General features: G+C 31.5%; 4 protein-coding genes across 9 annotated transcripts in view; 2 read left to right on the top strand and 2 right to left on the bottom strand.

Moving 5' to 3' along the window:
* Positions 1-23,118, top strand: part of Adsl (adenylosuccinate lyase) — a 36,717-nt gene that overhangs the window by 291 nt on the left and 13,308 nt on the right. The window lies entirely within an intron of this gene.
* On the top strand, positions 7-5,177 carry LOC147906809 (uncharacterized). Its single transcript, XM_087414902.1, has one exon. It carries the CDS (start codon positions 2,282-2,284, stop codon positions 3,122-3,124), a length of 843 nt encoding a protein of 280 aa, XP_087271028.1. The 5' UTR covers positions 7-2,281; the 3' UTR covers positions 3,125-5,177.
* Positions 4,396-9,834, bottom strand: LOC105152092 (uncharacterized). Of its 3 annotated transcripts, none has more exons than XM_011066172.2 (11): positions 9,247-9,834; positions 8,452-8,639; positions 8,287-8,387; positions 7,515-7,623; positions 6,764-7,069; positions 6,537-6,629; positions 5,746-5,827; positions 5,576-5,662; positions 5,392-5,493; positions 4,816-4,902; positions 4,396-4,506 (listed from the first exon to the last, which is right to left on the bottom strand). In XM_011066172.2, the coding sequence occupies exons 1-11, from the start codon at positions 9,460-9,462 to the stop codon at positions 4,441-4,443; spliced, it is 1,437 nt and encodes a 478-aa protein (XP_011064474.2). In that variant the 5' UTR covers positions 9,463-9,834; the 3' UTR covers positions 4,396-4,440. The 3 variants fall into 3 exon arrangements, with proteins under 3 accessions (XP_011064474.2, XP_087271027.1, XP_011064475.2); XM_087414901.1 differs by having other exon boundaries at positions 8,452-8,644; positions 9,247-9,338; XM_011066173.2 differs by having other exon boundaries at positions 4,452-4,541; positions 9,247-9,818.
* On the bottom strand, positions 11,403-21,388 carry LOC105152090 (uncharacterized). Of its 4 annotated transcripts, XM_011066166.2 has the most exons (5): positions 20,715-21,166; positions 20,021-20,133; positions 18,673-18,886; positions 16,815-17,000; positions 11,403-13,675 (listed from the first exon to the last, which is right to left on the bottom strand). In XM_011066166.2, exons 3-5 carry the CDS (start codon positions 18,763-18,765, stop codon positions 13,454-13,456), a joined length of 501 nt encoding a protein of 166 aa, XP_011064468.1. In that variant the 5' UTR covers positions 18,766-18,886; positions 20,021-20,133; positions 20,715-21,166; the 3' UTR covers positions 11,403-13,453. The 4 variants fall into 4 exon arrangements, with proteins under 4 accessions (XP_011064468.1, XP_011064469.1, XP_011064470.1 ...); XM_011066167.2 differs by lacking the exons at positions 20,021-20,133; positions 20,715-21,166 and adding an exon at positions 21,265-21,388; XM_011066168.2 differs by lacking the exons at positions 20,021-20,133; positions 20,715-21,166 and adding an exon at positions 21,240-21,261.

Genomic DNA, 23,118 nt, shown 5'->3' with positions numbered 1-23,118 from the left:
GTATGTAACTCTCCCGAACGATAAGAGTAGACTGCTACTTACCTATCTGTTGTATTGTTAACATTGCTCGGCCAGAATAACTAGATTTAACGTATGTTTGCAAGTAAGCTCTTTTTCCTCTTTTTTCTTTGATAACGCATTATTGTGAAAAGTACATCAGAAAAATTTTCTTATTAATAATTACATTTCGCGTTATGACGATACGAGTTATTGTCCTGGTGAAAATTTTCCTCAAAAGTTTTCATATAACTTTTCAGAATGTTTAAAAATCTGAGAACTTTTTTTAATTTTAAAATGGACTGAATGACTTCCAACAGGTTTTAGCCGATGCTTGTTATTCATTAAAGAGTTATGAATAAAAGAAGTTTAAGAAATATTGTCTTATTTCTAGTACGTAAAATAGTCCTAAAATGTGAGGTAGTTTTTAATATTGCATGTGGAAGAAATAAGACATTATTTTTTAAACTTTTTAATAACTAATAACTTTTTCGTAAATGATGAGTGACTGTTAAAACCTGTTGGAGGTTATTCAGAATCATGACTTTGACAACATATATCAAGATCAAAGTTATTAGGGCTGTAGCCCTTATACTGTATGTATAATTACCATAATTTTTATTTTCTGTCTCTAGAGGATTCCGCAGTCTCCAATGATTATTAACTTATGTTCCGCTTTTGATCTAAAAATAGTCTAATATTGTTCTTTTTACCAGGATATCATTGTTTTACTAAACCAGAATCTCGCAACAAGGTTATTATAGTCTTGTAAAGTATTTTCTAACTAAAAAAAAATGACATAATGATAACCCGTACGTTACCGAAGATTAAATGACGATTTACGCAGCCAATTGAAATCTAGAATTTGGATATGTATGGATAGATTTCGATCGAAATTATTCAATTATTTTTTAGATTTTGTTTTCTAAGAAAAATGAAATAATTTCGATTGGAATCGATCCCGACTTGTTTCATGATACGAATTCATTCCGATTTGTTTCATGATAGGTCTATAGACTTCAATTCACTCAGGGTCATGATCTTGATTGTACAACATGTCAAGTCCAAGAAGTGGCTTCGATAAACAGAATATTTACCGTGCCCTGATATATCACGCTACGTTTTATGAAAGAAATATAATTTATTTCCAAAACTCGTGTAGATTTTATGGATACGGGATTTGCGCGAGAATATTTTTGAATGAAAAAGTTTTGTTTATGACAAACAAGTATAGGAATAAACTCCAGAAGATTACGAAATAATTTTCGTAACGTCTTATATTGCCACACATCTTATCTATTGATGCCATATGTTTCGAAAACATGATTATCTTAGAGTTTACAAAGATTTAAAACGCCATCTTTATATTATAAAAAGAATTACAATTATATGCTTCAATGATATGTTAAAGTATTCATTTCGATTTGAATATCGATCAATTAAAATTCCAGAAAATTCAATGAAATCAAGTCATTGGACATATACGAATCTCCGTTAATTATAAAGCAATAAAGTGCATATTCCAATATGATGTTACTTTACTATTATTACATAATATTTTTATATTAATAAGATAAGATTAAAAGATCCTATTCATCACTATACTATCTCAAATTATGACTTTAGAAGCGAAAAATTACATAATAAAAATTTTTACAAAATATATTAATATGTTTCTATAGAACACACCATTTATACAGTTGATATAGAATTAACTTGTAAAATATACCGAAAACTTTCTTTTTATTTCATTGATTAATAAATAATCATATCTGAAAATGAATTGTGCATAAAAAAAAATCAAAAACAATTTAATTTTTCCTCGAAATAAGAAGAATTTTTGATATATTTTGTAAGTCCATTCTATTGCAAATATTTCTATTCAAATATAATCTTTTTGCCAGAATCTTTGTTGTGCTTTCTTGCTTCTAACGTCATAATCTAAGATTGTAGTGATAAGCTAACAGAATAATCTTAATGTTAGTCGATCAATCAAATCTTTGCTTCCGCTTTAGCAATATTTAGTTCTTCCTTCATATAAATCGCATTTCCATATTGTCAGTATGAAGATCGTGGCAGTGTTGACGATAAAGGTGACGTACAGATTACCCGGAAATATCTGCAATCCAAGAAGACTACGTCCACGTCGGTTTCACCTATACAAAACGAATCTTCTAACCGTTGCCGGAAAAAGATTTTGCCAATCTGCCCACCGAATGGCCAGGTTAATCCATCGGTCACTAAACCCACCAATTATAACTGTAACGCCACTCGTTACTCTACTATGCTGGCTATATCGGGCATGAACGATTCTTTGCAGGACGAGAAGCAACAGATGCCCACGGATATCAATGATAATGTACAGCCACTGAACAAGCATTATTACTTCCAGGACAAGATGCAACGAAAGAAAGAGGCGAACAGTTTCCCCAACTTTGATATGTGGAGTTCCAATCTGGTGCCCACGTTACCCAACTCGTCCACAAACCCCGACAGTCCATTGACTTACGATTCGCTGGACAAATTTCCGAGCAATTCGTCACACGATTGGGAGAACGACACGAAATACTTGTCGCCTTCCTTGTTTAACGGATACCAATGCTCAAACGATTCCGGTGTTTCGAATTGCCAACCCAGTTTCTCTACTAACAAGACGGTTGATCAGACTCGCCAAACCACTGTCCATGGTCAGAACCATCCGGCATGTTATGTGCTGCTGCAGCAGCCAGCTTATCTCTATTCGAAGGACGTTGCAGCTTATCCGCAATCCTCGGCCGTCATTCGTCACGCTCATAACTGTGATTGTCGATCGTACCAATGTAACGAGCAGATCGGTATGCGAAGATCGATTACAGATCCAGGTCCCATCAGCAAGAAATTCGACTATGAATTCTGGCACGGTGGAATCCTGATGAAATCAGGAAATGGCAATGCGATGTCGCGTACAACCAACATCTCTGCGTCATGCTACGTTAAAAATTACGCGCCGAATCTTGTTATGAATTTTGCACCGATTTGTCCGGCCGCGGAAAATATGACAACTTGTTTCGGTCCACTCGTGGCAAACGGCAGCGAGAAACGGCCCAGACCGATCTTGAAGCAAGAAGCTGCTCACGCTCAGCTATGATTCTTCCTTTCCTCTCTTCCTTTTATTTTTTTCTTTTGACATTTTATGTAGATTTTATAGAACGACGTTTTTACGTTTATTTCGTGTGCTCTAATGGGATAATTATTAAGGTATAATTTTTGTTTTTAATTATTGACGTTGCTAAGTTGCCAAAGAGAAAGATTCGCACGAGTAGTACAAAAAAATTTTTTTTTAATGTAAGCATATAAGCGTTGCTAAGTTCTTCGCAATTTTTTCAATTTGTAGCTTAAATGTAACTCGCGATTATTTTTATTTTGTAGCATTTTATTGGTAAATGCGATGTTACCATTTTTTTAAATCGCGCATAATCGTTGGCATCTAACTATTTTTTAACGATCTATGTAATAGCGGTTCATTTGCATAGATTGCAGATTTACATTAGATTAAGTCTCGCGCTGACATATTTACTATATTTATTTTATATAAATGCATGATGAATTACCCGTATATTTTCTAAACGCAGTTTTCGGGTCTCAGATTTTTTATCGTTATATTTTTTGTCATTGTCAGTGCTCGGAGTGAGAGAACTTCGAGATTCGCTAGAAATTAAGGCTTCTGACTAAGTCACTGCAATCATATTGGATCAAAATTGTTACAAGAAAAATAATATGTTGAAACTTCTTGCATGTCATTTGTAAGCAAAGAGAATTTTGATAAAATAAAATAGTGAAATCACTTCAAAAGTGGCTAGAACCATTTTTATTCTCCTGCCAGTTAGTAAATAGTTATAAGGGGCATATTTTATTCATATTCTCTTTATTCATAAGTGGCATGCAAGAAACTTCAACGTGTCATTGCCTTGTCACGTCACGATCCAATATGGTCGCAGCAACTAGTCAGGAACCTTAAGCCAAACCTCATTTCCGAGAAATCATGCTATATTTTAAGACTGAAAATGAAAGATAAAGATAAAATCGACATTAAGCCAGCGTTACATTAATAATGTTACAGCAGATTACAAGTGACGCGCATCTCGCCGCTGGCTGTGCATCCCACACTTTATATCATGTTTCGAGGAATGTCGCGAAGAAGTACGAATCATGTTCTTTCGATAGTGTTATCTTACACTATAGTGTTAAGTTACAGCTAATAATAATCAACAACGCGATCAGCGTTGCTTATTTCTTCTCAGCATGTCCGCGCGAAGACGAATATACTTTTAAGTTCCTTAATCGCTATTCCTAATGACTATTATTGTAAGGAATAAATATTTTTAACGAAGTAATCACGATCGACGTTTTCGGTCGTCACAATGTGCATTTTATCGACGCGAGATATGTAATTGTGATTGTTGTTTATGTGGTGGAGGGAGAAGCCATGTGCTTTTGCAATCGACTGTATTTTGGACAAGTATTTGATTTCTGCGAATAGAAATAACTTTTCATCAGCTGAGGTCCTGCGTACAATGGAAGAAATAGGAATAAATATTAAATAAAAAAAAAATTAGGAATAGGAATTAAACATAACGCACAATGGATACACAAATAAAATACGATATATTTTATATTTATTATTTTTTATTTGTATCTCTTTTGCGCGTTATGTTTAATTTCTATTTCTAATTTGTTTTGTTTCTCTAATTCTCTTATTCGTGCTCCTAATTCATTTCTTTCATTGTGCACAGAGTTTAACTTCAATAATCTTTTACGTATCATTATTCAAACACTTACAGTTCTGATTCCTCGATCACGAAAATGCAATCGACAACTGGCACATCGTACCTTTCTTGAGTCCGTGCCTTCGAATCTGCTTGTTATCTGAGATATTAAATATTTTGCATTAATAATGAATCAATTTAATTGAATAAAATTCATTTCTTCTTCCAAAATATAGTTTTATTTATCAAAGTGGATACAAAGTCTTTTTCAACCGAAAACAAGTCACAGAATAATTTTTTTTCGGTTCAAAATTGAAACGATAAATTTATGCAATTTTACATGCAATTGACATGCGCGTGTTGTTTTGTATATTGCTCTTTTGCTACTACAACATAATTCAATTATTATTTTTTAATTACTTGTGAAAAAAAGAATCGAAACATAAAGAAAAAACATTCGTACTTAAAAATTACATTTTATTCCCCCATAATCAGTTATTACATCAAAATTGCATTTCAAAATTAATGAAATTACAAAATTTTTATGTTCAAAATGTTCGAACTTATTTTCTGGAAAATTTTGTTTTTTGAGTTATGTTGTAGCAAATGAGTGATGCGTGTTTAGTTGTAATGGGAATGGATCGTTTACCTTTCTACTTTCCAACGGGGCGCAAAATTCACAAAAGTATCTTCCCTTTTTGTTCTTAAAGACGATATAGTATCTTGAATTGTCCAAAGTTGGCGTTAAACTCTGAAAAGCACGCGGTTGAGACAGTACAAATCAAGGACCTGAGAAATTTTCAGAATAATGAAAATAATCGCTTTGAAATCACCTTCTGTCGCTTGTAGAGCGAACAAGCAGCGTTCAATTGATGTTCAATTATAGGATTCGACGTTCCATTCCTTGCTGAATGCTCGCTCTAGAATAGGAATAAAGATTCAACGCATAATTGGAGTTTACTTTTCAAGTCTTGATAGCTTAAGAACAGGAACGTTTTTATACTCCTTGAATATTCTGATTATCAAGTATCGTCCTGGATGCCATTCTTCCGGGGATGCAGTCCTCATTTATCACGGATACATTTCTAAGTGACAAGCAAAGTTTCTAATTATTGCGTCGACATTGTACACGGAAAGAATGGTTTTTTCGTGTACGAAATATTTAAAAAATTAACTAGATACAGATCTGAATATAATTTTGTTTTAATCATCAAAATAATTTTGTAGGATGCTCAAACCGATTGCCATGTTGTTAAAAATTTTCACAGTATTATAATCAAGATTTAATATTAAAATTATTGATTATTATTGACTGTGTTTAGCAAAGAAAGCAACTTTGCAACTGTAAAATTCTTTAATATGATTGGTCTTGCTCTTAGTTCCTTATTCACATACTGTATCTAAATGTATAAATCAATCATATTAAAGAATTCTACGACAGTTGCAAAATCAATTGCTTTCTCTACTAAGCCATTGATTATTTCTATTTGTTAGATTACTTAATTGCATTTTTTGTACACAAAATAGAATTTAACATTTTTTTGTTCTTTTCACAATAATTATTTCCTTTATAGTATAAAATATTTTTGTATCATTTTCTTTATTTTCATAATTATCCACTTGATCTATTTAATGAATAAAAAACGTTGATATTTTTAATGTTGTTCTATATCATTATTTTTATTAGTTCAATAGAACCAATAAAATATTTTTATTGGCTCTAATTAAATTTTTAGATACTTTAACAAAACCGTTCTTTTCATGTAGTCTCGGTGAGAATTTTTGATTGCTTACGCGTCCGTAATTGGATCCACCTTATTTGATTTTAAGTATAACAACATTCGAGGTTTCGTTCTACTACTTAGCGGCGTGCTTAATATTCTGCTCCTAAAATGATTATTTCTCGTATATTGAATCATTTGTTTCAGACCGTGCAACGACGGTCGATTTCGCTATGCATGAAACTGTACGAAACGCATTATTGAATCAATTATCGCTTTATATAAAATGATAATACCTACGTGTATATCGATTCCTTCGAGTTTGTTATGCTTTCTTGTTCCATTACACCCTTAAATTTTTGATAAATTCTAGGGCTGCGTTCTCCTCCTCCCTTACTCCTTTCGATCTTATTTTTTTCGTCGATTGTCTTCTCTTCGTTTCCTTCCATGCTGCTATTATTTCTTTCCTTTACGTTTTCATGTCCTACGATTATATCGGACTCTTTAGTTTTTGAAAGTTTTATTTTGATTTTTTCCGCAATTTTCTGATCGATGTCCTCTGTTATGTCTTTTTTAATCTCTGTTGCAGCCACTTTTTCTTTGTAGCTAGAACGGAAAGTCATGCAAGAAGAGAAGGATTTGGGATAGTTCTTAACATTGTATATAGCAGAAATAAAACATTATTTTTTAAACTTTGTTATTAATAACTTTTTAACGAATGAAGACTGACGGAATAAAACTTGTTAAAAGATCGCAATCTTGAAAATATGCGTCAAGATCGTCGAAGCGAATCCCCTGTTCGATATATTTATCAGTTTTAAATTCAATACTGTTATTTTAATTATTTTTAAATATGTGTTATTATTTAATTATTTTAAATTAAATACCGTCATGAAAAATAACCTCCTTTACATATTATCTTACATACAATATTATCTAGAAGAGATAACATAATTTTTGGACAGAATAATCATTTTTAAAGATTATTTTATCTTATGATACGCATACACGCACAACGCACGCATACATACAAACACACATACATACATACTCGATATCCAGTGCGGTCTGCATTTTTTTGTCCGGTTCAAAAACTGAAGCAATATGTGTGGAGATTGGTTGTATCGTCATTTTTGTAGCATTGTTCTTGCTTTCAGTATCTATAGATGAGAATTATTCACAAATAATAATTGATGCCATGCGTTATCGCGCGAAACTCATCGAGAAAATTTCTTTTCTCCTTTTTTAAATTGCTTTGTTGCTATACTAGTCGAAAAATTCACATCAAATACTTCTGCTATATGAAAGAAAATAGTTTCACTGAATTCAAATTTAATTTAAATTTTAATTCATTTTAAATATTTTCATAAAAGTTTTATAGATTATATGTTATTTTCTGAAATGAAGTAAAAAGATAATAAAGAAAGAAGAAGAGAAGTTTAAACATGAAATATTTTGAACACTATCTACTCCAGTGTCCCCTTGGTTGTCACGTACTATACCCCAAGCTGGAACACATAGTGACAAATATGTTTTTCAAATACATAATAGAAGTTTATAAAGATTATATTTTCATAATTATTATAATCCAAAACACAAGTAAACTTGAAACGAGCTCACTTCAGGCTAAAACTAAGTTGCAGAAAAGGAAGATATGTCACTACGTGACGTCTCCCTCTCTTGTCTAATACTAAAAATACTAAAAAAATCGGCCCATTGCGCCTTTTGAAATAACAACTTTGATTAATATTTCTATAATTCTGAACAATAGAAGAATTTGACACAATTCTATATTAGGTTTATAATCTGCTGTGTTGTCTCACTCGTCATTTTATGAAGATTAGATTTTCCTTTTGACTGTGATTTCGTATGTTTTAATTGCTGTAATTGTTGCGTCTGTGTCGTATCCGTTATGCATTTGCATCTGCAAGAAAAAAAAACGTGTCATTTTCTAAGAGATTTCCTAGATATAAAAGCTAGCAAATTACTTAGAGCAACACGGCATGCTGACTTCTCCACGAAGAAACTGCACGATAGCGGGATAACTCCATTGTGGATGTTGTAAACAATGCGTATTGGGCACTTCTACGGTGCTGGGAAGTTGTATGTATTGATGACAGAATTCGCATTTACTCGATGTCTGCATCGGTGTTTCTTTCGTGATTGCTCTCGGAGTCTGAGCTTATTCGAAAACGTGCATAGAAATTTAAGAAACAAAATAATCGATAAAAGTGATATCTTTTCAAATCATAAAAAACAAAGTTACACAATTATAAAATATAATACAAAGTAAGATATTTTTGATATCCCAACAGCTAGTTTTTTTATTTTTTTTTTTTACTTCAATGATTCATAATTAATAAAATACTGAATCATTCTTTACATCTTTTAGATTAAAGATAAATGCAAAATTTTTTTTAATTGTGAAATAATTTGTCTTAAATATAATAAATGTGTATGAATAACGTATATGTAGCAAATTTATGGACACGCGAATAATGAGAAGGTTTAAAGAAAAGAAATTTAAATAATTAGTCCGATATCCAATATTCTCGCCTAAATTTACTGAATGTGTGTGCGTTTGAATACTACTTATATACATTATTATATTTAGTGTAAATTGTTTTATAATTAAAATTTTTTTTGCATTTAAAGGGTGTATAAAATCTTTACTAATTGTAGATCATTAAAGAATGAAAATTGAGATATAATGTTGCGATGTCAGAAACATCTATCCTATACAAGTAATGTGCTAATAAGAAATCTTGTCAAATCCGACTCACTTGACTTTCCACGACGGACATCTCTTTCGATTCTGTTTGAATTTCAGCGACGTCAAGATTGTATAATGATGGTACGCAGGTAGGATGGTCAATGTATTCTCGCCGTTGAGAATATCCAACTTTGCGGTAACAATGTTCAGGAAGTTGCATTGCAACATCTTCCAGTTCACGGGGTATCCTGATGTCACTCAAGCTGGTCGTTACATCATGCTTCATTATCTACGTTATACTCAAGATATTTAAATTAGAATGTAAAACAGTGATCTTGAATTCATAGTATTGTAAATTTCAAATAAGTTTATCCGTTAGAGTCATTGCTTCTGAAAAATTAAATAATTTCGTAATGCTTGAATGTGAGAACAGAACTATTTAATTAGATTAATAAAAATTTTCATCAGTTTACAAATGTCCTACTCGTAATTGATTTATTAATTTAATTTAATAAAAAAACTTAATATACTTAATAAAAAGTAATTATTAATTAGAGTAATAAAAGTTTTTATTATTAATTTAATTAAATTAATAATAGAACTAATAGACTGAAATTGTGAATATCTGTAATCTATATAATTGAATGTCCTCATTTTTAATACTTGTGAAGCTTTTTCCTGCGATTACTCACTTGAGTTTCAAGTGCATTTAATCGATTGGCTTTGCGTAGTGTACGTTCCCTCATATTATCAATGCAACATTGTTCGCAGATTAAGCATCTTCTTTTCCAAAATCTAAATACGTATATTTTTATTATAATTTTATTCAATTGGGTCTGCCTGCCTCTGCTTCGAAGATTTAAATTTGAACTAATAACTCACGCGAATACCATCGTGATATCGATCAAGAATAATAATGCTGCCAACAGACACAATACTATTATTATTATTATTACTATGAAATGTGTATTGGCTTTAAAAATCAAGAAAATCCCAACGACAGCAAAAAATAATAGGCCAAGTAAAGAGAATATGGTCATCTGTAATAATTAATATAGAAAAATATTTATATTTGTAATTAATAATATTTGATAAACAATATTTTTTTTTTTAGTGAAATTAAAATATTTTATATACAGCATTTTACATATAGAATTTAAAAAATTATCATTAACATTTTGTTAATAACGTATATTATGATTATTTCTTTTTCAAGTTTTTAATTCATATGTTAATAAATGATCTATATTCTTGAAAGACATTTAAAAAAGGAAAGTTTCGAGTTGTTTTTTACATAACTCTGATTTCAATACATAGTAATGCACAATAGCACGTCATAAATTACCGGAATAATGTGCAAGGCACTGCCGGCAAAATAGCTGATTAACTCGATAGCTAAGACGAAAATATATACGCCTGATAGGATAATCAAGACGATGCAGGCAATAGCGTTTATTGGCGTAGGCTCCATAACGATTACATAAATCGTGGTTGCGAACAATAGCAGCACCGTGAACTGTCTTGAGGGAAAATTTTGTAATACAACGAGTTCATTCTAATTCTGATATTTTTTTATATTAAGATTGCAGTCGAATAAAATAATGGTGTTCAATACGCACGAATTGAAATATCCTCAGCGGCTTGATTAATGTCGATACGCATCTGCTGATTTTCTGCAGTAGCTTCCGACAATCCAAGAATGTCTTCTTCTTTGGCATCTTTTATCTCTGCCGTTTTTTTCCCGTTATGCTTCTTATCATTTACAAATATTTAAGCGATATTATAATATTATGTTACGTGATATAACATATTGCAATATAAATTAATAATATGCACGAATATGTGAAAAAATTCTATTTAAAATTGTTTGACCATTTTTTGGCATTGCACATTTTTGTTTCCCTAAAGAATAACTAACTTCACGTACGTTCGTCTTCCATTTTTATTTATGAATTTGCTTTAAACAGAAAAACATAGACAAAGAATAACATTCACTTTCTTCTAGTTTATTATATCCTTTTTTTTATATCCTTTCTTTTATCCAAGAATTTTCACATATTATTATTGATTTCGAAACATTTTTACATATTTTTCATTAAAATTGTTACAAATCAATATTTTATATTTCGATTTTATCAATCTCTTTTAGCGCCTGCTTATAACATTCAAAGCATCTAAAAATAAACTCCATATTTCAATGAAATGGGATAAATGTTTAACAAATGATTTAATTTTCATATCTCGTTATATTTATTTTATTTTTATAGTATACAAAATACAAGCATTAGAATTTAGATAAAAAAGAAAGCACATTTAGAGTACAAAATTTTAATAATGAACAGATTTGCATGTACTTTATTAATTTTGCTATAAATTTCAAATTTGTCAGCCTAACATACGATAGTATAAGGATATAATCTTCATTTAAAACGAATAAAGAAAAACAGATAAGTTAAAATATATAGAAAGAGATATTTTATATTCTACTTAAAAAAAATAGCTTAAACTTTGTTATTGCAACATTTTCTAAAAATAAATGTTTTAGGTACAAAAATGGACGGATTTGTACGCGGATGGACACTTTTTTCATCCGAATAGCAAAGAATATTTTTAAAATCGCGACAAAGATTGCAATTTCGCGTTTGGTCTCGTTATTAAATAATTACGATAACTATACGAATTTTTTACTAATAACTAATAAATCTTTTCTATCGATAATTACACGCATATACATGATCTTACATGCTACTACAATGATAATAGATATTATATAATACTATTACTAATTCTAATTTCTAATATGACTTTAATGTATTTGATAATTTTACAAAATTAATGTTTTTAAATAAATTTTACAATTCATTTTATCAAATATGAGATGCTATTCAAAAATTTGGAAAATTTGTCTATGAAAAGTTATTTACTTTAACTTCCAGTTTTCAACGCTTCCTTCGAACTAGTTGGACATGGATGCAGCGATATCGATGTTTTTTTTAAGTATGAGTGTTTTAAACGCCTCCTTTTTTCCAATTTTGCTTGGCTCTCCTTATCCATAAGGTATTTGTCTTTCTTAGTCTAACCCACAATGGAAAGTTTTATTGTGAAGTTTTGATTACAGAGGAGCATCAGGTCACGCCTAGACAAATAAGAGAACAACTGAGTTCTCGGTCATGACGTCAACACGCCCCTTCATACATCGTTCGACAATTTTTTACTTCCAGGAACATGATAATGATTGCCCATCTATCCTATTCGCCTCCCGATCGCGCTCTCTGTGGTTTCTTCTTATTCTCTAAGATAAACTTTCGATTGAAAGACCGTCGTTTTGACACTATTGACGCAATCCTGGCAAATTCACAGGAGCTTAACACTTCCATTCGAATTTTATGAAATAATAGAAAAAAAATTATTGAAATCGCTATATTCATGTTCAAGAGTACTATTTCAAAGAAATTACAACTAGGAACTAGAAATTAAGGTAGGCAATTTTATTTTACAGGAAAATTTCAAAGTTTAAATAGCACCTCATATCTTTCCTCAGATAATATTAAAACTGTAACACAATTCAATAAATATACAATTTTTCAATTTTTAATTTCTTAAATCTTTTTCGTTTTATAAAATAATAGCTGCTTTCAGTAGAGGTAATAGCTTTGCATAACTGTTGTAATATTCTTTAATATGATTGGTCAGGAGGGCTCCGTTTTTTACTGCTATCAATGAGAATATTTTATTTTAAATTGATCGATTAACGATGTACATTATCGAATCCCTCTCGATTGGTTTTGCCCTAAGTTCTTCACATATTATTATCACCAATCAAGCTGTTTTCCTTGCTGAATGCAGCCATTAAAATATCAAATTAATAATCGTATAAATTTCAGAAAGTTTTGTGAAATTGCTTATGTAATAAATATTCAGCCGCGTATACACCTAGCGAACGAACATTGAACGCGAATGTTCGGACATTCATGTTTGTGTTTATGAGCAATTTATTCTTTTTCTTGATGCACCAAATACTAGCATTCGATCAGATTCGATGTTTGTTGCACATAGCAATTAAACTTGTGCAACTTTTATGTATCAAATAACAACACAAAATTTTGCGTTCGCTGTTCGTTTGATGTTTGTTCGCTAGGTGTATACATGGCTTTAAAAAATTAAGATCTTTCATATATTTCTTTTTCTTTTTAAATAGATTATCCATAGCTTTGGTGATACTCGTGAGTCTTTCAACTCGCTTGAATCAACGGATTTTCTTGCGGAGACGCACATATTCACGCATATCTTATAATGGCGACAATTTCCGCGACAAATGCTGCTGCAGTTACGAATGTAAATACTGCTGCTGATATAAGCATATCCATGTACTGTTTACTAGGATGGATTTCGTTGTTATGCACATAATAGTAAGGACCATTCATCTGGCGCCAATTATGGACCATCAAACTTCCGGCCACCACGTGCATAAACGCGCCTACGGTTGCGAACATCAGCAACTGTAACAGTCAATTAATCATGAATCCAATTGCACATCCTCTAATGTTAGCGTGATGAGAAATTCCCGGGAGTCTATGTTTAATGCCTGCGGAAATCAATCGGAGAACGCAGATGTGCCTACCCAGCATTTGGAATTCAATTTCGCGATTAGTCACAAATACTGACAATTCTTGGGTATTTAGGAAACAACTTTATTTTAATAACTTTTTAACGAGAAACTTCTCTACGAGAGAACTTTCTCTACGTCACTCAAATTTAAGAAGACATTACGTCACATCAATCCCGTATTAGGGATCCACATTTTATAATATATCCTGTATAAACATAATACATCAGTTATGGTGCAAACAAATCACAAATGATTATATGATGAAAAAAATATAACTACATATTGTATATTAGACATGTCTTTAATAATAAACAAATTATATATATATATATTTATATATGTGTGTGTATATATATATATATATATATATATATATATAGAGAGAGAGAGAGAGAGAGAGAGAGAGAGAGAGAAAGAGAGAGGAAAGCCCCCTATTATGAGATAGACGCCTAATATGAGAGAGCAGCGTTTCTGCTAAACTAGTAGACGCTATCTATGGTTCCATCATGAATTTATTACTCTTAGATTGAAAACTGTTTAGTAGAAAATTCATTATTAGATCATGCCTATATGCCTTACGATAGTCATCGTAAAAAAATATTTTAGAATTTGGATATCTTCAAGTTTCATTGAGATGAGTCTTTAAATTGTTTATTATTTAATAAATAAATATTTGGCAATAAATTCTTCATGTAGTGATAGAGTAAGGTCATACTAATAGAAAAATACGGAATATGTTGAATTGCTTAATTACAGAAGTTAGATTTAATGATTACAAAATCGTAAGGCGTGGAAATCGTAATATGAGGGTATTTTTAATATGAAATAACCCATGCATAGTGAAAATCATTGCATCAAGGTATAAATGTTATTGTACAATAATGACAACCGGAATGAACGTCGAGTGCCTATTTCTGCGATGCTTAATTTCAATTACCTGAAGACAAATTCTGGATATAATGTATCGCATATTCATTTTTCGCGCACCCTGGCTATGTTTGTTTGTATTTAAGAAACATTAAATAAAGATTTCAGTTGCAATACTGATATATTTTGCGTTTTATTATCAATTTCTCAAAGTATCTCATATTAAGAGCACAATTTTTTTACTTTGCGATTTTTGCTCACTTTTTACATTTCTTTAATTTAAAACAAATTAAATTTGAATTAAATTTTAATTATAACATTATTTTAAAACTTATTAAATTCCCTTCAAAATGACCTATTATTTTTTAAAATTCTGCCCATAGACTTCTAGCATTTATCCAAAATGAACTTGATATCTTATAATAGGAGCCTTACCTTTCTCTTTCTCTCTCTCTCTCTCTCTCTCTCTCTCTCTCTCTCTCTCTCTCTCTCTGTGTGCGTGTGCGTGTGCGTGTGCGTGTGCGTGTGCGTGTGCGTGTGCGTGTGCGTATGTGTGTGTGTGTGTACATATAAAACGAAACAAAATGTTTTGCTTGACTAAATAGACTTATAAATATAATATAATAATTATATAAATATATATAAATATAATATAATAAATAGGATATAATAATTATCACTAATATCACAGCGATGTTATTTGTAAATTAAAGACTATACAATGAAATAATCGAAATATAAAAGATAAGAATTAAAACACAAGGTAACGTAACTAAAGTGCAATTAGATATACATGAATATGATTGTATAATTGATTAAAAGTTATTAAGGCTCGACTTGAATATCGACTTGTGCGAGGGCGCACAAGGCAATATGGTGGAAGACGCGCCTCTCCCCAAGGAGTTTTGAGACTCTAGTCGGTCGCCATGACAGTATTCTTCTTTTGTTTCAAGTACACACAGAGGAGCGATCGTTATTGTATTTTATCGCGGTATTTTGTAAAGGAGATAACGTTCACCTTGATAATACTAATACTAATATTAACGTTTGTATCAAAACAAATAAAGCAGGTCAATCAAATCATTAACAAAAGTATAATAGTACAGCAAAAACAAGAAAGTATTCTATGTGTTTTTTTACTTTTGATTTACATTAATGTGTTAAAAATTTATAGATTTTGTAAATTTTTATCGATTTCGCAATTTGATTATTCGTTCGAAATAGAATTATGTTATTAAAAAAAGTTTATTATTGGTTATGTCGTGTCTATTATGAAGCTAAGATATTTATTTATCGTTTGTCACGGTAAACCATAAGTCATTGATTACAATTATTATGTACATTTCATATAACATGAGATGTTGATTCGTATAGTGAGATTTGCACAGTTGAAAAGTTTTTAATCATTCATAAGTGAATAAATCATACGTCTCAACACGCGCTCTGATGTATCTGATCTGATGTCGCGCGATTTTTTCATTTGGCGACATATTCTTAAACGGCGTGTAAAATGACATCGCAATAAAGCCTTGATACGTCCGCTAATTAACACATACGCCGTTGCTGCTGTGTAGTGACTCAGCTGTACAAATGAACTAGGCGTATCTAGTCGCGACCTATGGCGTTCTTTGTTATGGACATAATATAACAAGGCCATGTTTGCAGTAATAATATAACAAGTACACATGTTTATAGTATGGGTTGTTAATCCCCATACAAGTAATACTTTAAGAAAATTGAATATATTATATTTATTAAAAATATGACCAATATATGCACCAACGTATTCCTCTATTGATATTTATTTCAATAAAAATTATTCTTTTGTAAGAGAAAAAGAATATAATTAACACGTGTTAAAGAGAATGTTAGACTATTTAAACATTTCGAAAATTCATCACGCAAATTCCGTGATTAACTTGAAATCGATCTTCGTTTTCTTTATAAAAGAAATATTGAAATATTTAGAATTGTAAAGATCATCCTTGGAATCATCTATAGTCTTTTACTCTTATACCCTGCACGAAGATGCGTAGAATATATATATAAATATTGTACTTGTTTCTTCTTTACGAAGAAACTACGGATGGTAAATTCGTCACAAGATATGCAAAACAAATTTTATTTAAATTCTAACATATTTGATAGAAAATAGATATTACCGTTCTTTTTGGCACGCGATCACCCAGCATATGGCTGATGATGAAGAGTGCATTAATGAGAATATAGCCGGCGACCGAGACGTAGATAGTGGCTGCATCGTCCAGCTTGAATCGCGACCTGTTGAAAATGCGCTGGAACGAGTTCATCGGATCCACTGACAAACCGATTGCAAAAATGGCCAGTATCTGCATCGAAATGTTAAACATATTTAAACTTCAAAACATATTTAAATTTCAGGAGTGCTGAAAAAGTCGCATATTTTTTCTAGATTTTTTCATTTGCGTGAATTTTGAAATATTTGAAGACTTCTATAAATATTCTAAGAAATTAATGTATTTAACGCTATCAACACACACACACCACACACACACAACACATATATATATAATTCATACACTCGAAAAAATAAAAGTAATATAGATCAACTAATGTTGAGCAAATAAAGAAATGTTATAATAATATGTCATATACACTTCTCAACACAAAATTAAAGGATTACTTGTTCCTCCCTGCAAAAATAAGCAAATTTTAAGATAGAATAACTTAAGAAAATCATCGTATCGAGATGTTTAAAAAAGCATTTTACAGCCTGAGATCTCTACTTTCAGATTGGTACTTTAAAAAAGTCTTACTAATATTTTGTAACAATTTTAAAATATTTTGTTATCGTATTACGAAATTATTCTATCTTGAAATTTGTCTATTTTTGTAAAATGGAATAGAATTTTATTTTAAATGGTCAAGCTAAGTCTTTTAGTGTTGAAAGAATTCTGTGTGACTTTATATATCCAAATTCAATTCTGCATGCTGAGTCTATTTTCAGTCTTGAAACGCAATCTTAACAAAACTTAACAAAGAGTAGTAAATATGACAAATTAAAGTGACAAGCATTTTACTCACATGTATCTTTATAATAGTTAAACCTTAATATCGGAATAATTTTATTATGAAAAATATTATCTCGGCCGAGGATTGAACCCGGATCGCACGTATTCCGTGCGAGCGTTCTCGCCATTAGACCACCGAGACATAATATTCTTCGCAATAACCGATATGTATAAAGAGTTCGCATTTTAAATGCCACGTATATAAGCAATATTAAAGTATCATATTAGACTGCAATATGGACACACAACAGTTAAGAACAGTTAAGAAATAAAGGCTAAATGGTTAAGCTTTAGTGCTCTCTGAAATAATACCAAATTCAATCTAAATCCAATCCTGCAAACTGCGCACCGAACTTATTTTTGACCTTGAAACGCAAGAGGCTTCGATCCATGGTTAAGATAATATTTTTCGCAATAAAATTACAGATTTTAAGATGCTTAAAGCTTATTATAAAAATACTTGTAAGCATCATTATTACATTGCCAATTTAATTTGTGATATGACTACTTTAGTTCTGTTAAGATTCTGAAGATTGCGTTTCAAGACTGAAAATAAATTTGGCGCACTGCAGTTTGCAAGATTGGATTTGTGATATATAAATTTACATGGAATTGTTTCAACACCAAGAATCAAGCTTGACCGTTTAGTCTAATTTATTTCTTAATTGTGTGTGTTTACATCGCGGTCTAATATAATACTTTAATATTGTGTAATTTTATTATACCATTATTAATATTACTTCCGGAGAAAATTTATAAAATCTGAAAAATTTTAAGATATTTTTTCAGAAATTTTCATAAATTTAAACTATAATAACAAATTCTTAAAAATATTATGAAATATGAGAATTTTTTAAAGAAAAGCTTATTAAAGATTGCAATTTTCGCAATAAGAAAATTTCAACAACAGGATACGAAGCGCGTTGCGTCCATGCTATTCTTTATTCGATTAAATTAAAAAGATACTCGCCAATTCGAGTACTTTGATGATGATGGGTAGATGACTTAGAACCTTGTGCCTTTTAGCAGTCGGCTGTTGGCTTTGCTGGGCTTCATCAGCCATTCTCACTCGTCGATGTTTTCCTTTTCCGTCGCCCAGTTTGAAAGATTTTCAGTTCGATTTAATGACAATCGATTCTTTCTTCCCTGTGCGTGCGTGTCACCCTTACTCGGTTTTAGCGACCCTAAAACGAGAAACGCGATAGATATCACCCCTAAGGGAGTTGCACGTAAATCGTAGGGTTGAAGTGTGTACGGCGCAAATAAAAGACTGTAGAACGGATTATTTAAACGATAAGATATTTCACTGTGTTCTTTGTCTATTTCAGGTCAATTTTCCTTGGATAAATGCGTCGTAAATTATTTTTAAATTGTAACTGCGTTTTTTTTTATACTAAATGATGTCGATATTCAAGTAAATTAACTAAGATATTAGTAAAATTATATATAAAAGATTTCCTTAATAATTTCCTTAATGATGATTTCCGTAATAACATATAAAAAACATATGACAGAAACAAACATTAGCATATAGTGTAACAATTAAGTATAATAAAGATAACTAATTCCATATACACAAGGTTGGGTAGTGCTAAGTTAAAAAGATAAAAGTTAAGTTAAAAAGTTAAAAAGTTAATTAATTTTAACTTAACTTAATTACATTTTATCCGTAACTATTAATTTTTTATTTAATTTTTTTAAGTCTCGGACATAATATGCGGCAATAGCAATAACTTAAAATGAGGTGAAAATGGCAAAAGTGAGCAAATTTACTAGGTGTTGACCAATGAAATTATAAATATTCTAGTAAATTTGTTCACTTTTGTAATTTTCATCTCATTTCAAATTACACAATCGACTCCCAGATTTCAATTTATCAGAAACCGTGTATTTCGGTATATCTAGTTTCTGATAGGTTGAAATCTTTTATTCCTCATTACTATCGCTCCTTATTACTACTCCCTCGTATTGAGTCTGAAGTTTTAGTCATCACAGGCCACATATATTCATAGTCAAATCTTATATACTAAACAGTATATATAAACAAAACATGTAAATAAAATATAGAATATTTTCTAAATGAAGTATATATTTGCCATTTCCGTTATTTGTAAGACTGAAACCTTGGAAACCTAGAATTATGAATTAAGAAAATAAAAAAAAAATAAATTTAACTTTTAACTTTTCAATTACTTTTTTTTATTAACTTAATTTTTAATTCAATTAATTTCATTATAAATTAACTTGTATCTTAACTAAGTTAAATTTTTAAGATTGTTAACTTTAACTTAACTTAGTTTTAAAAAAAGTTAACTTACCAACCCTGCTATACATATGTATATTTATAGCATAGTTAATCTTTACTGTTCCGCGTCATTTTTTTATACCTCATCCGCCATCATAGAGTGAGGCGCATTTGCGTTTTACGATTCTATTAAAGGATTACAACGTATAATGAGATGGTTTTCAATCGCAATTTTATTTAATTTCAATCTTCTAATATACGATTAAAAAGCGAAATGACAATATAATTAGTAAAACTGTAATTTTAGCACTTTACCGGCATATGTGACGCGCGAAATTTTGCTCGGACAATAGTAACCGCATGATGGAGAATAAGAGTTAATTATAGTTATTTATAGTTAATTTATATATTTCTAGTTAATAGCTTTAAGCTTCATGAATATAAATAAAAGGAAAATGGGGAATGAGACTCTTCTTTAATCTCGATCCACTTAAATCCATTAGATTAAGGAAGAATCTCTTTTAAATTAATCATATGACTTTTGTTATAAAAATAAAAAAAATGCAGTATTTTTATTAATACGGCACATTTATGCCCTTCGACGCGTTCTGTAACTTGGGAAAATCGATTCTACTCGGCTGTTTTGTACGGGAATGAATACGGAGTTGCATCACGCGAGTTGTGAACTCCGTCGCGGTTGAAACTCGTTGTATCTAAATAGGCCTCAAGGTATACGCTGAATAACAAAACTCCGTCCATTGATTCACCTGACACGCGCTCCGTCCACCACGTGTACCGTCACTCCTATCGCTTCGCTAGGGAAACTCGATTTCACTTCGAACACACTGCTGCGACTCCGAGTGTCCGCTCTCGAAGAACACAACAAAGTTCGTAAAGTGAAGTCAATGGTTGCGCGAGAGAGTTGCGTTCTCTTCTCTTCTTCTTTTACAGTTTTTCTCAATTTGTAGTTAACTCGAGAGAGAGAGAGAGAGAGAGAGAGAGAAAGAGAAAAAGACGCACTCTTCACTTCTCAAAAGACTCAAACGCGGCCGATTGCCGGAGGCGAGTTTAACGCGCGTATATGTGTTGCGCCGTGCGCGTCGCGACGCGTGCGTTGCAATGCGCTACGAGTTGTGACTGGTTGCGACCACGCCGTACAGCAGTGCAACTCGAACTGAAACGGGAAGTCGGGAAACCTGAAACGCGCAGAGACTCAGAGAGAACGTACACGCGACACTTTACGAGTCCTCCGCGCAGGCGGAGTACGCTTTACGAGTCCCACGTATGCTTACATACGAGTATAACGAATACGCTTACGAGCAGGTCGCACGCGCCTTGGGTGTGTAGTTCTGTGCGATGACTGCGGTACCGATACTGCCGTCCGATGGAATCGACGCGACGCGACGCGACGCGACGCGACGGCGACGCTTCGATACCATTCGATACTAGGCACCGTTAACCACGCTTAGCTTTCGCTCGCCTTCAATCGAAGACTGTCATTAACACAACTTTCAAAAATTTATGCGCGTTGCCATCGCATTAGGTCCTTTCTCCTTTTTCAACTTATAATGTTATATTAACGCTAAGCTTTATAAAGTGACAATTAAGATAAATTTATAAAAAGAATGTCACACTTCTCTAAGATGTTTTATTTGGCGAAAAAAATGCAACGAGGTCGTTCTTTCACGCATGGTAGCGTATGGCACTGCCAGATTTCCGGCTGCGCTTTTGTCTGTCGAAACACTCTAAATATTTGCTCTGTACTGCTAATGTGTCATGGACGCGCGCGCCAAGTATTTTCTTCTCGTGCACGCCCTATTACGTCACTGATTAAATTACGTGCGTAATGACGATCATACATCATATAAGTCAGACGCGTATTGAAGCATCTTCGTTCCAGTTTCCTGTAGCAAGCCAATTTATGGATGCATTACATCTTATTTTTTAATAAAATCATGAAGAAATTATGAAAAAGTTACAGATTTTTCTATATTGTATTAGAAAGTAATACAGAAACTCGTTAGAAACTTTAGAATTTGGATAAAATATTATTTTAATTTGAAGTAGGCATGTTTTAAAAAAAAAAATTAATTAATTAATTAAGGTAATATGAAAACATTTTCATTCAAATTATAAAATTGTATTGTTAAATTTAAATATTGACCTTATCAAACTGCATATAACCTCCATACACATAACATTCCTTTTTTATAAAGTATAAATTTCCAATTCTAATCATTTTATTTAGAAAACTATCATAGAAAAGAACATGGAGAAAAAGGACATGTTTAATAGAAAAAAAGACAAAGTCCGTAATTACATTGGTCAATACTAAAATTGTATCCTACACCAAAATAACCAATAGTCTTTAATAATAATTTTGTGAAACTAACAACGAATATATTAATAAAAATGTCTTGTATCTTAACTCTAATTTTTCTAATATCCCTGGTAAAAGAATTTCACTGAAATTATTCCACGTTTTAGACGAAATTATTTCATTTCAGCGAAATTACTGAAAATTTGCTGAAATTTCATAGAAATTTTTGCTAAAAATGAATTTATCAATCAAAAATCGTTGACATTAAACTGAAATTTTTCCGAAATGCTGAAATTTTGCCGAAAAGTGTTCCAAAACGTGGAATAATTTCAACGAAATTTTGTTCACCAAGGACACTTCTGAGCCTAGTTTATGTACAACTCACGATTAATTCTTTTGGAATTGGAAAGAGAGGATGTAGAATAAGTTAAAACCCCGGTTAAGAGTTCTTCATTAACATGAAGAACTCTTAACCGGGGTTTTAACTTATTTACAATTTTTAATAGTTTAATAGTTTGCTGAACATTTTTTACTTCACATAACTGATCATACGGTAGTATTGAAAAGCTACTGCATGCAATTTCAGCTCAGGGAGTTATAAAATTCACAATGAATTTCCGCGAGATTTGCTTCGCTGGAAACGCATTCGATCCTATTTCATGACGTTATTTTGACGTTGCAGTGGTACAAGGACACACGTCGTAATTCCGCGGGTTGCCTGCCTGGCGTGCGTATCGAAAAGGTTCGCTATCGCATTACACGCGAATGCGCGCTTATTATCGTCTTACGTAATTGTGGCGGAACGATTATTTTTAACTCGCTATAGATTAGTAAACAATTCGAATTACCAG

Source organism: Acromyrmex echinatior, chromosome 17, assembly GCF_024713525.1.
Source record: "Acromyrmex echinatior isolate Ae372 chromosome 17, ASM2471352v2, whole genome shotgun sequence".
Lineage (NCBI taxonomy): Eukaryota > Metazoa > Arthropoda > Insecta > Hymenoptera > Formicidae > Acromyrmex > Acromyrmex echinatior.
This window is presented reverse-complemented; position numbering and strand designations above follow the sequence as displayed.